Below are 16,385 nucleotides of genomic sequence, written 5' to 3'. Positions count from 1 at the left end.
ACCCACAAAATATATGGGTAGGTATTCTTGCTTGTGTTTGCACAGAGAAAAATGTCTAAGGGTGCATACCAACCTAGGGACAGTAGTAACCTCTAGGGCATGGCTCTGAGGCAGGAGACAGGACAACGGAGGAATTTCACTTTTTACTTTATACAGGTCTATAGTTTGGGTTGTTTTTGAATATAATTTAAAAATATGTAATATGTACACATTAAAAACAAGTGTACCCTGGCAGGTGTGCCTCAGTTGGTTGAGTGTTGTCATGTGCACCAAGAGATCGCCAGTTTGATTTCCAGTCAGGTCACATGCCCGGGTTTAGGGGGCATGCAGGAGGCAGCCGATTACTGTTTCTCTCTCTCATCAATGTTTTTCTCTCTCCCTTCCTCTCACTCTCAAAACAATAAAATCATGTATTTTTTTAAAAAATAGAAGTGTACACAGTGAAAAGTCTCCTTTCTATCCTCCTCCCAATTTCCACCTCCTTGGCAACCACTATTACCGACTCTGTCTTTTCCCAGAGTTCTTTGATGCATACATATACTAAAAAATATTCTTACTCCTCCTGTTTTTCTGCCCCCCCCCCCCAACACACACACACACACACACACACACACACACACACACACACACACGAGTAAAACCAGCCCTGGTTGAGAACGACTCAACTCCTTCAAGGACCCTAGTTACATGTATATTTTCCTCACAACAACCTTGAAACATCTGCACTGCTTTCACTTTCCCTTTACAGACGAGGACACTGAGGCACATGTAGGCTGAGCAGACGTGCCCAGAGCCTCACATAAGTAAGATGATGGTTTCAGGATTTGAACCCAGGGCCACTCCAGCATCAGGGCTCCCCTGGCATGGCCTTCCCACTGAATTCACATCTTCTGCGGTGACTGGCCATAACTTACCTTAGTGCTTCTTTTTCTAGGACTGGGCTATGGAAAGGCTGGTCATAAACTTTCCTGTAGATACTGGGCAGCTCAAGCATCCTTGCAATTTGAATGTTGCATACTGGATCGTCTACTTTATCTAAGAAGCCGCGGGGGAAAATATATCACAGAAATCACATCAAGGTCAATTCTTTCCCTTGTCCAAATTGCTGCTAAGATGACAGTAAATGAGGCACACAGAAGGTCTCCTTCCTTGTCAGTGCCCCGGAGTCACAGTCTAGATCAGCCGTGGGCAAACTACGGCCCGCGGGCCGGATTCGGCCCATTTGAAATGAATAAAACTAAAAAAAAAAAAAAAAAAGACCATACCCTTTTATGTAATGATGTTTACTTTGAATTTATATTAGTTCACACAAACACTCCACCCATGCTTTTGTTCCGGCCCTCCGGTCCAGTTTAAGAACCCATTGTGGCCCTCGAGTCAAAAAGTTTGCCCACCCCTGGAGATGCACTAAATAGTTCCCAGTTATCATACAAAAGGGAAGGCAATGCCCTAAATGTCACATGCTCGGCCAGGAGTGGACTGGGACTAGGGCGAGCACATTAGGTTATTCGTTCATCTGTTACAATGGTGGACAATAAGGGGCCCTCCTAGCAATTCCCAAGCAAACACCAGCCAGAGCAGTGCAGAGGGCATCACGCAGATGATACTGGACTGTCATACATCTGATTAGCTGTTTTCTTTCAAAGTTAATGTGCTTAATGGTACTCAAGAAATTTCCATCATTTTGAAGAATATGAACACTCTGCCCTAAATAGATTCACACTTGGAACTTCAAAGCACATTAGAAACTACTGTGCTATCCAAATAAATTTCCAGCTATACATAATAAATCATTTGTTTTCTTTCCCAATTTGTTTATAGTTACCTCTCTTTAAAATAAATTTAAGCCCTAACCGGTTTGGCTCAGTGGATGGAGTGTCGGCCTGCGGACTGAAGGGCCCCAGGTTCGATTCCGGTCAAGGGCATGTACCTTGGTTGCGGGCACATCCCCGGTGGGGGGTGTGCAGGAGGCAGCTGATCGATGTTTCTAACTCTCTATCCCTCTCCCTTCCTCTTTGTAAAAAATCAATAAAATATATAATAAATAATCAATAAAATATTTTTAAAATATATTTTTTATTGATTTTTTACAGAGAGGAAGGGAGAGAGATAGAGAGTTAGAAACATCGATGAGAGAGAAACATCAATCAGCTGCCTCCTGCACACCGCCCACCGGGGATGTGCCCACAACCAAGGTACATGCCCTTGACCGGAATCGAACGTGGGGCCCTTCAGTCCGCAGGCCGACGCTCCATCCACTGAGCCAAACCGGCTAGGGCAATAAAATATGTTTAAAAAAATATATATTAAACAAATATAAATTTAAGAAATGCTGCTTTTCCAAAGAAAGCATATTATAAAATGTAATTTCCTCCATTAAATAGTTACTCTTCTTTATTGGTCTGCGGGATCGGGTCTGCAGGAACTATTTAGAAGTTTGACTTTTAGCTAAACAAGTTTACTACTGGACACCCCCCCAAAATAACAACCATTTTGGGAAAAATATCTTTTGCTTACAATGAACAGTGGCATGAATTTCTCGCTCTTCTCTGTACGTGCGGACATAGCCTCTGACCCGGATAATGTCCCCAATTTCTATCTTTGTTCTCTGCTCAATGGTCTCTTGCAGCTTCTTAAGCTGGGAGGTTAAGCTCAGTTCTCTTGCACTTGGAGCAGCTGTAGCTGTTAGGGCCAGAAGGAAAGAGAGAAATGTATAACATAACCACTCCACCACATTTGTGAGCTACTTTGGGGGTAACACCAACACAAGACATTTATTTATTCTACTTTAAATTAGTTGCTCTACATAGGAAATCTGCATAACTTTAAAAAATCCTCTACTGAATAAAAGGCATTAAGCTGCAATTATTCAAAAGTAGGGTGAAGGGAACAGAGTCTAGAAGCCCTACATCATCAGTGCAAATGGCTCTATGTGGTCCTGAGCTGAATCCTGTATGGATTCAATGGGTTACATGGCAACAGCTCTCAACAACCCTATAAAGTGTCCTTGCAGTGAGACCGAGGTCTGGAGGAAGAGGAAAGAGGGCCCAACAGTCTGGGTTTGTGGTTCTGTGTATGGGGGAAGCAAATTCACCGTAGGCAGATTTCCTAGGTGCTCAACAGTCTAATCGCTCACCTCTCATCTTTGTTGGGTAACTAGACTAATACCTCTCTCTCTCTCTATCTCTCTCTCTCTCTCTCTCTCTCTCTCTCTCTCTCTCTCTCTGACACACACACACACACACACAGACACACTCATTCTCATACCACTTAAAACTATAAACTTAAACAACAGAGTCCACCTTAAGCATAGAGTTGTTGTGCATGATCTAAGTTAACCCTTACATTATGAGCTTAGTAAAATGCCAGATTCATAGGAAGAATTCAATAAATGTCAAATATTTGTGAAAAAAAATTAAGCCCTCTGGACAAAATCATTTTCTTTTTTTTTTTTTTGAGGCTTTTCATTGGGAATTACTGGGTAGAAAAGTACAAATCAGTTTCTAGTTCATTACATATTGTCAGAATGTTTGCCAAAAATAAATAAATAAATAAATAAAAGTATTTTCTTTCTACAAGGTGTCACCAGCCATGCATGCATGCTTGTGGTTCCCACACTGGCTTCAGTCATTTAGATTTTTAATACTGTAGAAAATAGGTAATCTATATATAAAAGGCTAACATGCAATGTGTCCCCTAGGGAGTTTGACCTGGAGACCAGGATGATTGCTTGCTATGACATGTGCTGACCACCATGGGGCGGTGCAGAACAAAGGAAGGCCCTGGCCAGGAGCCAGAAGGCCCTGATCAGCCTTGATCACCAGCCAAGCCTAGGAACCCTACCTGTGCACGAATTTTGTGCACCAGGCCTCTAGTAATTCCATAACCTTTTATTTTGCTTTTAAGTTGCCAGATAGGCTGTATGTTTTTATATAAGACTAGAGGCCCAGTGCACGAATTCGTGCACCAGTAGGGTCCCTTGGCCTGGTCTGCGGGATCAAGCCAAAACTGGCTCTCCAACATCCCCCGAGGGGGTCTCGGATTGCGAGAGGGCGCAAGCCAGGCCAAGGGACCCCATTGGTGCACAATCAAGACAGGGAGGGACATGGGAGGTTGGCCAGCCAGGGAGGGATTGTGAGAGGGCTCCAGGGCATGCCCGGCCCATCTCGCTTAGTCCCAATTGGCTGGACCTCAGCAACAAGCTAACCTACCAGTTGGAGGGTCTGCCTGCTGGTGGTCAGTGCCCAACACAGCAAGTGGTTGAGCGGCCTTAGCATATCATTAGCATATTATCCTTTGATTGGTTGAACGGACAACCAGATGATCAGACACTTAGCATATTAGGCTTTTATTATATAGGATGATCTACTCTCTGTATTCTTTATGTATAAGCCCTTCATCTCTTTTGAATACTTCGTTAATTTCTGAAAGATTTTTAGGGAAGCTTTGTCAAGTTACACGTACTACTTCCACTTTCCCCATTCCATTGTATCCTTTCTCTTTCACTTCACTTTATTACATAAAAGTTTTGGGGGAAATCTTTTAGGCTCTCTCTCGTTTGTCACTGATGATAGCTTTCAGTGCTTTAAAAGGGACTCAGGAGAGCTTAACATATATACCCTGATCTTTATTGGAATAAATATACAAGTGCACCTTCTTTGGGTTACTTTATGGAAGTTGCAAGGGAGGGAGGTTACCTCTTCTTCAATATCATTATCTACCTAAACCAACAACATTTTTAAGTGCTGGTTTACTTCCTACTATTGTATTATTATTTCTTTTTTATCGTATTATTTTTGGTTTGTCATATACTAGGGTTCCTACAAAGAACTGAATCTCTCTTTGGGTCTATTAATCAAATACTATGCTCTTTACCCTAACACAACTTAGATGAACACATCTATTATACCAAGGGAAACTGCAACCTCAGGAGCACAGAGGACTTCATGTATCCAGTAACCAACAGCTAGGAATCTAGACACAATCAGCATTAATGTCACTCAGCTTACTGGGTTTCTTCAGAAAATACCCGAGTATTACTTTTTAAAAGGTTTTCCACCCCCAAGTCCTCTCCTACTTAGGCTGAATTGTAAATGCCTTTATAAGTCTCACTGCCATTATTCAGACAGTATAGGTGATAATAAATGCTTCATATCGTACTGTTGAAATGATCTGACTGATGGCTGGTCTGAGAAAAAGGTACTGAGTTGCTTTCATTTAAAGCAGTGGTTCTCAACCTTCTGGCCCTTTAAATACAGTTCCTCATGTTGTGACCCAACCATAAAATTATTTTCATTGCTACTTCATAACTATAATGTTGTTACTGTTATGAATCGTAATGTAAATATCTGATATGCAGGATGGTCTTAGGCGACCCCTGTGAAAGGGTCGTTCGACCGCCAAAGGGATCACGACCCACAGGTTGAGAACCGCTGATTTAAAGGGTGCATGAAACTACCAATAGGGGAAAAAAAAAAAAAAAAAGCTCAAGCTGTGTGAATTAATGAATATAATGAGATGGCTAGAGCCTGACAGAATTTCATTTTAAGTGGCCTATTCCATGCTGAAAGATAAGCCCTCTTTAAAATTCTAGTATTAAGGGCCCAGCTTTCCTAACTTTCCTCATAAGCTAAGTCCAAATTCTACATTCAATGTGACATTTATAGGAGTTAATATCATATTCTTATACCTCAACTGACTGGAACATGATTTTGACTCAGATTAAAATTTGGTTTAAAAAAAAATCAGTCTTCATTGGCCACTTTCCAGTGGAAAGATTTAAAACTGAGGGCAATTAAACTAAAAGGAGAAAATGGGCTAGTCAGGAACAATTTAAAGATACCACTCCATATATAACATGATGAGAATCATTTTCAGGCTTTTTCCCTGTTCTCTTACCCTTTTTATTTTTATTCTCAAAGCAATTTTCAATTAATTTTCAGTCTGTCCACCCCAATTATTCATCTATGCATTCATCTAGATAGAGATATTTTTAAAAACCACACTCTCAGTATTAACAGAAATTTTACCTAAAAATTACTAAGTATAAGAGCTATATAATATTCCTGATTATGCCATTTCTTTAAAAAAGAGCTGACTTTGAAGATTAAAACAATGGCTAAAACAGGTCTGCAAACCATGGCCTATGGGCCAATTCCATCCACAATTTGTTTCTATAAAGTTTTATTGGAACAGAGCCATGCTGTTTGTTTCTGTATGGTCTATGGCTGTTCTGTGTTATAATGGCAGCGCTGAATAGTTGAGGGGCAGACCATGTGGCCCACAAAGCAGAAAACATTTACCATCTGGCTCTATACAGAAAAAGTGCTGATCCTTGGCATGAAACAAGTATGCATATTCAAACTATACCTTCTGAAGAAAGCACACACACACACACAAAAAACCCTATACCTTCTAAATGAAGGCTGTGACAATACAACAACCATAAATCTTCAAATGATTTTAATACGCTAGACATTTGCAAATTCAGATATCTGATTATCTCATAGGTTTATTTCCTGCCTCTGAGATAGCTGCATAAAAAACCTGTTGTCTTTCTTATTTTTTTTTTTTAATCTACAAAGCTTCCTAAGCTAACTTCCTACAGTGACATTAATTTAGATTTTTCCAAATTAGGAAAGGGGAATACGAAAGTAATGTGAAAATGATGTTCAAATTCTAAATGTAAATGCCAACAAAAAATTAGGCAAAGTAGTATCCATTAGTCCGTATAGTCAATATAGTCAAAGCAGGGGGTTGAGATTCTGACAGGAAATGGCAGAAAGGAAAGAAGAAACCACTCCAAGGGTTACACATTACCATGTATAACACGAGCTAGACACTGGATGTTAGATATGACAGCAGGCAATATATACTGAATAACCCCACTGTGCACGGTACCATGCTGTCTATGTCATAAAACAGGACAAACAAGGTCCCGCTTTCTGTAGCTTCTCTAGAACCAAAATGATCCCCAACATCGCACCATATCTTTTTAATATTATGAACTTAAGCAACTCAAAAAACCACCTATTAAATTACACTCAAGAAATTTTAAATGCTGTTTCAGTTATAGTCTATGTGTTTACTACATAATTTTGAAGTTCTTTTTCCGTTTATATTACTTAACGGCTAGCTTCAAAGGAATCCTATCTTCTCATTCTCATCAATGTTAGAATTTCTGGTACAGTTGTTGAACGTGTAGAGATTTCAGAAAAATTAGGATCTGAAGGGCAGCATAGAAGTTAGTGGCAACCACATAAGAGGAAAAGTCTTCAAAATCTTCTTTGGCCAAGTGGCATGGCCGGAGCAAGGGAATTCTGACCTGACTGGCAATTAGGCTAAAACATCTTGATTTGGGTAATGACTGGGTTAGTAAAAAGTGAAATGCTGAAATTCCTAGTAACCTAGTCCCATTCCTTAGGTTAGGAGGAAGTGAGCACCAAAGTAATGGGAGAAAAAAAAAAAAAACCCAAGTGGCTCCACTTCAGAGAAGCCAAAGATCTCTGCAGTACAGTGCTTCAAGATAGTCAATGTAATTCATCAGTGGGTAAATGTGAAAATTTAGGCCCTACAGTTGTTCTGATGAGCTGCCTTGAGTAAAATCCACTGGTCAGCTGAAAAGCAAAGGAGTGTGGCAAATGAAATTACCTGAGGAAGACTCGGTATCAGCCAAGTTTTTCCAGCAGATGCAGTTTATAACTCCAGTGCTATCATCCACTGCAAGAGAAGTGTAAAAGAGTAGAACAGCAATTTGGGCATTGCCGGTGAATTAGCACATTGTGATTGATCAGGTTATACTAAAAGATGGCCTTTTCCAATTCTCCTTCCAGCTTTAGACATAATCTTCCACCCTGCATCAGTGGAAACTGCTTGTCCGCAATGTCAAAGTGATACATGGGCCTGGTGGAATGTAGTCAACATTTCACTTACCCTACACCTCAAGGGTACTAATGATTCTTATCTAAGCCTCTCCTAAAACTGGTGTCCTTGGGAAGTTAAGAGCAAGAAATCTCAATGACTGCTAACACAGAAAATCAGCCTTGCTCTTCTACCCTGAAACAAGAGAGCGTCACGTGGTCTGTGGTCAGAGGCACTTAGGGTGCAGCCTTTTATCACCATTTGTTCTTCCACTAGCTTGCTGACTCACCTAGACAAAACATCCCAAGTCTGTGGGCCTGAGCCCAAGAAAAGCCAAGTACATCACAGAAGGGCAAAGTTTTATTTTCATAATAGAAAATGATTATATCTTGGTCACACACACAATACAGGTCTGGCTTATTTTATCCCCAATGCAAAAAAAAACAACAAAAAACCAAATTGAAGAATTCCCATTGCACTTGGATTTATAAATGTAGAGGTAGTTGGAGATGTTTACTATGGGATGATAGGTGTTTTCTCTTTGCCCTAATTTCCTTTTTATATATATATATATATATATATATATATATATATATATATATATATATTTTATTGATTTCAGACAGGGAGAGGGAGAGAGAGTGAAACATCAATGGTGAGAGAGAATCATTGATTGGTTGGCTCCTACACACTCCCTACTGGGGATCAAGCCCACAACCCAGGCATGTGCCCTTGACTGGAATCGAACCTGGGACCCTTGAGTCCACAGGCCGAGGCTCTATCCACTGAGCCAAGCACACTAGGGCATCTTTGCCTAATTTTTGACAAACTCAGAGCAGAGATTGCTAAACATGGGGTCAGTAGGGTTAATGATTTTTTAAAAATCATCAGCTAGACTGTTGTAAAAGCACCTATAATATACTAGAGGCCCAGTGCATGAAAATTCATGCACTGGAGGTGGGGGGGGGGGGGTCCCTCAGCCCAGCCTGCCCCCTCTCACAGTCCAGGAGCCCTAAGGGGAGGGAGGCAACCTGGCGATCAGGGGAAGGTGATACCCCATCACACCTCTGCTGCTGCCACTGCTGGCAGCACAAGCCTCGGCCATCCCTGGTTACCTGAGCCTCAGCCGGCCCTGGGCAGCTGGGCAGCTGCCATCTGAGGCTTGCCTGTGCCTTGGGCCGGCCCTGGGTGGCTGGGGGGCTGAGGGGACTGGGGATCTCTGGAGGCAGGCACACGGAGCGGCAGGGCCTTCCTGGGGGCAGACCTGGCCTTGCCATGCACGCCTGCTGCCCTGGAGGGGCTGAGGGGACTGGGCATCACCATCTTGTGGCTGGGGGCGCCGCCATCTTTGAGGGCGGGGCAGTCAATTAGCATATTCCCTCTTTATTAGAAGGATGAGAAACAGGCAAAAAAAATTTTTTTTAAATATATTTTATTGCTTTTTCTACAGAGAGGAAGGGAGAGGGATAGAGAGTCAGAAACATGGATCAGCTGCCTCCTGCACACTCCCCACTGGGGATGTGCCCGCAACCAAGGTACATGCCCTTGACTGAAATCGAACTTGAGACCCTTCAGTCCTCAGGGCGACGCTCTATCCACTGAACCAAACCGGTCAGGGCACACAGGCAAAAATTTTTATTGCTGGTTTAAATGTGTGGAAATCTGAAACTGAGAAGAATATTTCTTACAACTAAAATACATTCTAGATCAGCCGTGGGCAAACTACGGCCTGTGGGCCGGATCCGGCCCGTTTTAAATGAATAAAACTAAAAAAGAAAAAGACCGTATCCTTTTATGTAATGATGTTTACTTTGAATTTATATTAGTTCACACAAACACTCCATCCATGCTTTTGTTCCGGCCCTCCGGTCCATTTTAAGAACCCATTGTGGCCCTCGAGTCAAAAAGTTTGCCCACCCCTGTTCTAGATGGATTTTATTTTATTAAGTGTAATATAGATAAATTTAAGAAGAAAATTTGGGCTTATAGCTGGTAGGGAGAGACTTCTTTAAGCAGACCTGAAAATCAGAACTCATTTTTAAAAGTATGATATAGCCCTAACTGGTTTGGCTCAATGGATAGAGCATCAACCTGCAGACTCAAGGGTCCCAGGTTCGATTCAGGTCAAGGGCATATACCTTGGTTGTGAGCACATACTCTGTAGGGAGTGTGCAAGAGGCAGCTGATCGATGTTTCTCTCTCATCAATGTTTCTAACTCTCTATCTCTCTCCCTTCCTCTCTGTAAAAAAATCAATAAAATATATATTAAAAAAATAAAAAGAATGGTATATTTGTACAACTAAAAACTAATACTGCATAGCAATGTTACAAATGATGGGGTTAGTGTCTTAATATATAAAGAGCTCATACAAATGAATGAGGAAAAGACCAAGACCACATGAGAAAAAGTGGCCAAGAAAAAATATGTCATTCATGAAAGATATAAAAATGGCCAATAAACATATGTCAGCACACTAAACTCACTAGTTACAAGAAAATAAAAGAAGCAAATTTAAATAATTTCCTCAACTACTAAAATGACAAATAGTATTAAAAACACTGATATCCTCATGTGTTTACTGTTAGTGAGACTGCAAATCTGTATCAGGTTTATAAAGAGCAAGCTTGGAAATATGTACCAAATTTTAAAATGCATACAGTGGAGTCTTTGACTTAGCATTTCCTTCCAGTAATTTATCCTCAGGAGGAAAACAGAACAAATACTACAGATATTGTTTACACTACTGAAAGTTGGAAATAAACTAAATGTTTATAAATATGGAATTGACTAAGTAAATTACAATGGCATAGCATATGAGAAGTTACAATGAAGATTGTTCATTGCTGTTGAAAGATGTTCATGCTTCATTGTAAAACAGAAATTGTATATATAATCTTACTAGAGGCCTAGTGCACGAATTCATGCATGGGTGGGGTCCCTAGGCCTGGCAGGCGATCAAGGCCTATGGGGGGGGGGGAGGGGGGCTGGCTGGCCAGGGGGAGGGACTGGGGAAGGTTGGCCTGCCGGGGGGAGGGGTCATGGGAGGTTGGCTGTGGAAGCGCACTGACCACCAGGGGGCAGCTCCTGCATTGACCATCTGCCCCTGGTGGTCATCATAGCAACTGGTTGACTGGTCGTTCGGTCATAACGGTTACTTAGGCTTTTATATATAGAGATATATATAACCTAATTTATAAAAAACATTAAATAGTTTGACAGAAATTATTTTAAAACATTAAAATGCTAATAGAAGTTTCTCTTGGAATATGGGGAAGGAGTCCCATATTCAATATATTCTTGGACTGTAAGCCTAATTTCAGGGCTATTAAGAGAAAGAAATATGAATAATAGTTATGAAGAAATAGGCATATTTCTTCAATATGAGGAACATGTTAGAAATATTAGGATGCTCACTCAAACACTGACATTGTTTTTGTCTCATTTACAGATGTCACATGAGTTTTCTGTACTATTAAAAATTTCTCTAGCTTTGAATTTTCTTTTCTTTTTTTTTTTTTAAATATATTTTATTGATTTTTTACAGAGAGAAGGGGTGAGGGACAGAGAGTTAGAAACATCGATGAGAGAGAAACATCAATCAACTGCCCCCTGCATGCCCCCTACTGGGAATGTGCCCACAACCAAGGCACATGCCCTTGACCAGAATCGAACCTGGGACCCCTGAGTCCGCAGGCTGATGCTCTATCCGCTGAGCCAAACCGGCCAGGGCTAAATTTTATTTTCTAATGAGTTAAGTATCATTTTAAGAAGCAAAAAAATTAATAAGGGCGTTTTGAGTTTTAAAAAATGTGTGACAGCTTTAGGCATGCCGCTTCTCTGGCCAGTTTAAAGTCTTGATTTATAACTGAAAGTCAAAAAACGTTAGCACATGAATATCTGTTCTAGAAAATGGGAGGTCATTCTGATCTTTTTATTTTGTATTATTTAGGTCATTCTGATCTTGACTGTAGCCTCTCAGGATTCTAGGCCTCAGCTGGAGTAGCTGCCAGGTGCTCTGTGTGCTCAGGGGAATGCCACCAAACCTTTGACTTCCTGGCCAACAGACCCTCTCCCGGCGCCCTGAGGTTTAGCTGTTGGAATGCCCCCTGGAAGGTCATTTCCAGCTGGGCAGTACCATCTGCGCTGCGGCCTTTTGTTTCAGAATGGGATGGGTCAGTAGGAGCAGGAAGCGTCCTCAGCATAGGTCTTCGGTGAGTCAGGCGGAGCAGGACCCAGGACAGCACGAGTGGCTGCCTATTTTGTTAAAATAGAGCCAAGCTGGGCCCTGAGGACAGCAGGGAGAGAGCAGCTCTTCCTTGAACAGGCTCACATGACTTAAAGTCACAAAAGCATTTCTACTCTCAATTATTTCAACCTTCAGCTACCTTTTGTTTTCCCATAGCTCACAGATGTGTCATCACATCCATCTAAGAGAAATGTTTATTGGGGAAGACACAGACATAATGCCTTCATCTTTTTACAATTGGAAAAGGGGTTAAGTGAAGCCCCTTTAGGTCACAGGAATAATACCTACCCTAGTCCTCGGGCCAGGACCGATGTCCTCAAACAACCTCATTTATTTGATTTAAAAAACAGAGAATAAAATCCAGATGCCACTGATTGGGGCGGAGGGGGATGGGCGAGAGAAAAATCCAATTGGGTTACATGCTAACTATACAGCAACTAGAGTTAGTGAATACACTGGACCCATAAGTGGAACCTGGAGCAAGTAACTGAGCCTTAGTTTTCTCATCTGTAAAATGGAACTATCTGTCCTTTCTATTTCAAAAGTTGAGAGAGAGAATAACATAAAATTATGCATGTAAAAATGCTTTGTAAATTGAAAGGTACTATTATTTCATCCTTGGTATTTGAGAGAAAGTACTGTCTACTACAGATGATGCATTTGCCCACAGCTGGGTATGCTGTAGGAACTTAGTGACTGCTTGTTGAATTGTCTGAAGAAAAATAAAACCAATATCTTTGTTAAAATAAAGCAGAGATGAGATCCAATGAGGGGATCTAGTTCAGAGTTTTAAAAACATATATGCAGAAACATATATGCAGAAAAAGCAGAGGACACGAGAAATCTCATCTTTGCATGATATTTTATAAGCACAAGACAATCATCCACAGGAAAATGAATATATGTTGAAGGAATGCAATGATACTGTATCTGTAAATTATCAACCATGCACAGACTAGCAATGACATGATCTTGGTCACCTAGTTCAACTGCCTCTGTCTTTCCCCAAGTAGAGCAAGAACACAGATCCAAGGCAACACAACAAAAAGTGACAATGTCAATTACAGCAAAGATTTGGAATTCAGAGTTAGGCTTCCCACAAAATGTCTAGCTTGGCTCCTTATCTATAAAGGATCTTAGAGCTGCATGAGGCAATGTGTTAAAATACTTACATTAAACTCAATAAAAAAAAAAAATCAAGACCCTTGACACTAAAATCATATTCCAATAATCGATAATATCCAAACTATAGAAACCCTTATGTTTCCATCATCATGAGGGAAGAGAAAATTTCTGATAATACATATTTAACTCTGTAAGTAGCAAAAGGCTTTTTAAAAAAATTTTTCTGACCCAGCTGGTGTGGCTCAGTGGTTGAACATTGACCTGTGAACCAGGAGGTCACAGTTCGATTCCTGGTCAGGGAACATGCCCAAGTTGTGGGCTCGATCCCCAGTAGAGGTGGTACAGAAGGCAACCCATCAGTGTTTCTCTCTCTCCCTCTCTCTCCCTCTCTCACGAAAATCAATACAAACATATTTAAAAAAACGTTTCTGGATATAAATCTTACAACTTAATTTTTCATACCTCCTTGCCTTCTTGAAGGTCTACTTTAGCATTAATCTAGCCTCTTCTTTTTAAAGATATCAATATAAACATATCTTACCATCCTTTGCTACTTATAGCTATGTCCTCAGGTATCAGGTACCTGTCTCTGATCAACCAGTGATCCTAGACTGCCGTATTTTAATTCTTCTGCCTCTGAACTCCCCACAGCTGTCACTTGACAGTATTTACTCTGACTTGTTGCCTCATTTTACACTTAGTCCATGTCAGGGGCTCCAAGGGGCTCCCAATAGAGCAGTGGTTCTCAACCTTGGCTGCACATTAGAATCATCTGGGAATCTTTTTAAAATCCTAGTTTCTGGGCCTCATCCTCTGGAAATTCTGTTTCTTTGTTACTAGTGTTGTGGCCTCATCCCATAACAAAGGGGAATAGAGGAAAGTGTATGGGGGTCTGTGAGAGTCCCCAGCTGCTCTGAAAGGCTGGGGTTATTTCAAATTCAGCATAAAAATAAGTGGGGGTCCTTCCACATAAACTCAATGTCAGACACAATTGTTCTTACCTCCGTAACTGTAGAAAGTATTTCTTTCTCTCACTCCAATTACAGTTCCCAAGATATCTACTTGTCTTATTGGATGCCCATTGTAAAAAAATACACCTGAAATGAAAAAAAAAAAAGGCAAAGTCCATATAATGTATGATTACATTTTCTGTTTCAATCACTGTTAACTGTGGGGATGAGGGTGGGGGTGGGTGGTTGTGTCAAAAATCTGTGGCATGCTGCTTGCTGAAATTCCAGACTTAAGAATCAGCCCTTGACAAACCACAAGCCCCAAGAAATCAGATGTCTTTTCCTCAAGGGTCATAAGGAGAAAGCCTGGCTCTAAAGAAGCGCGTGCTACCCTTGGCAGGTGTGGCTCCGTTGGCTGGGCATTGACCTGTGCATCAAGAGGTCACCGGTTCAATTCTGGGGCAGGGCATATGCCAGGTTGTGGGTTCGATCCCCAGTAGGGGGCATGAAGGAGGCAGCCGATTGATGTTTTGCTCTTACATCAATGTTTCTCCCTCTTCCTTCCCATCTCTCAAAAAAAAAAAAAAAAAAAAAAAGATCAATGAAAAAAATAAGGAAGCATGTACTAGTACAGAAAAAGGAAAACCAATGTTGCCCAACTGGATTTGGTTAATCTTCCTTCCACTTGTGAAATTAAATGTACCTCCCTGTAGAACTCTCATAAAGAGCCTGAAAACAGTCATTATATTACAGAACCAAACTTAGCAATGTATTATGAGGGACTGGAAAAGGAAAAAGAGGAAACCAGGAGAAAGGCTTGACTTTTTCACTGGTGCTTTTCAAGGAAACCAGTCATCATGTCCATGAATTAGCAGTAACTTTTGGTTTTTTTTTAAGAGAATATAATTAAGTTACCAAACACTATGCTTTGGGGCCAACACATTACAACTCAAAAACTTAAAAAAAAAATATATATATATATATATAAATATATATATATATATATTTTTTTTTTCTCTCTCTCTCTCTCTCCTTAATATATCTTATTGATTTTTATAGAGAGTTAGAAACATCATGAGAGAAAAACATCAGCTGCTTCCTGCACACCCCCTACTGGGGATCGAGCCTGACCAAGGTTCATGCCCTTGACCAGAATCAAACCCAGGACCCTTTAGTCCGTAGGGTCTAATGCTCTACTTATGGAGCCAAACCAGTTAGGGCTAAAATATATTTTTATTGATTTCAGAGAGAAAGGGAGAGGGAGAGATAGAAACATCAATGATGAGAGTCATTGATTGGTTGCCTCCTGAATGCTCCCCACTGGGGATGGAGCCTAGAACCTGGGCATGTGCCCTGACCGGGAATCAAACTATGAAATGCTGGTTCACAGATTGACGCTCAACCACTGAGCCACACTGGTTGGGCTCAAAAACTTTTTGAAACTCTATTTTCAAACCTAAATGAAAGATGCCAGTAGGCAAGTTCCCTGCTGGAGACACCTGAGAGGATGAGCCCTACCCACTAATACCCAGAGGCCTTTTCTGGAGTCAGGGACTGGACTCAGACAGAGGACTCCTGGCAGTGGTGAGTGCCTGCTTCCAACCCAGGTCCCAGTGCTGCCCTGGCTCCTGCAGAGCTGGCTTCCATTCTGTGGCCCCTCGATATCCTTGCCTGAATTTTCTGGCTTAAGCTATTTGCATTGCGTTCCTGTCACCTGCAGCTAAAGAGTCCTAACTAAAATCCTCTCTTTTCTCTCCTCTGTGGATGATTTCTTTACTTTCAGAAGGCTATAAACTTTTAAATGGTGACTTCCTTAAAAAAAAAAAAAGAAAGAAAAGAATTATAAGCAGAGAACCAGTTACCACTTTGTGTTGGGGTCCAGCATTTGACCACCTCCCTGCAACCCTCAAGCCTGGTCAGAACTTTTCTTCTCCACATCCATGAGGGACCCAAGGCCTGAACCCTGACATCTTTCAGAAACCCCGGACTGGCCTCCACGAACAAATCTCTTGTTTTCCATGTGGATAAAGGGGCTGGGGGGTGAGCTGCTCACAGCAGAGTTGCAGGGGATGGACAAGGAGATTCTGAGTCCCAGCTAGCCAGAAATTCTGGAAGAGTGAGATGTGGTTTGAAGAAAAGATGGCAAATTTAGCCAAAATTTACCCTAGAGTCAGACTTCAAAAGATACTTAGTAGATTGGAG

The 16,385-nt window shown here is 41.2% G+C and overlaps 1 protein-coding gene across 4 annotated transcripts in view; it reads right to left on the bottom strand.

Moving 5' to 3' along the window:
- Window positions 1–16,385, bottom strand: part of STN1 (STN1 subunit of CST complex) — a 35,839-nt gene that overhangs the window by 17,003 nt on the left and 2,451 nt on the right. For 3 of the 4 annotated variants that reach the window (XM_036336082.1, XM_036336079.1, XM_036336080.1), the window contains exons 3-6: window positions 14,235–14,330; window positions 7,651–7,719; window positions 2,518–2,682; window positions 915–1,035 (exon numbers count right to left, since the gene is read on the bottom strand). In XM_036336082.1, the coding sequence (XP_036191975.1) occupies window positions 915–1,035; window positions 2,518–2,682; window positions 7,651–7,719; window positions 14,235–14,330 (451 nt within the window). The remainder of the gene's footprint in view (window positions 1–914; window positions 1,036–2,517; window positions 2,683–7,650; window positions 7,720–14,234; window positions 14,331–16,385) is intronic. The other variant, XM_036336081.1, reaches the window with a different exon arrangement.

This window comes from Myotis myotis, unplaced genomic scaffold (genome assembly GCF_014108235.1).
Source record: "Myotis myotis isolate mMyoMyo1 unplaced genomic scaffold, mMyoMyo1.p scaffold_m19_p_15, whole genome shotgun sequence".
Lineage (NCBI taxonomy): Eukaryota > Metazoa > Chordata > Mammalia > Chiroptera > Vespertilionidae > Myotis > Myotis myotis.
This window is presented reverse-complemented; position numbering and strand designations above follow the sequence as displayed.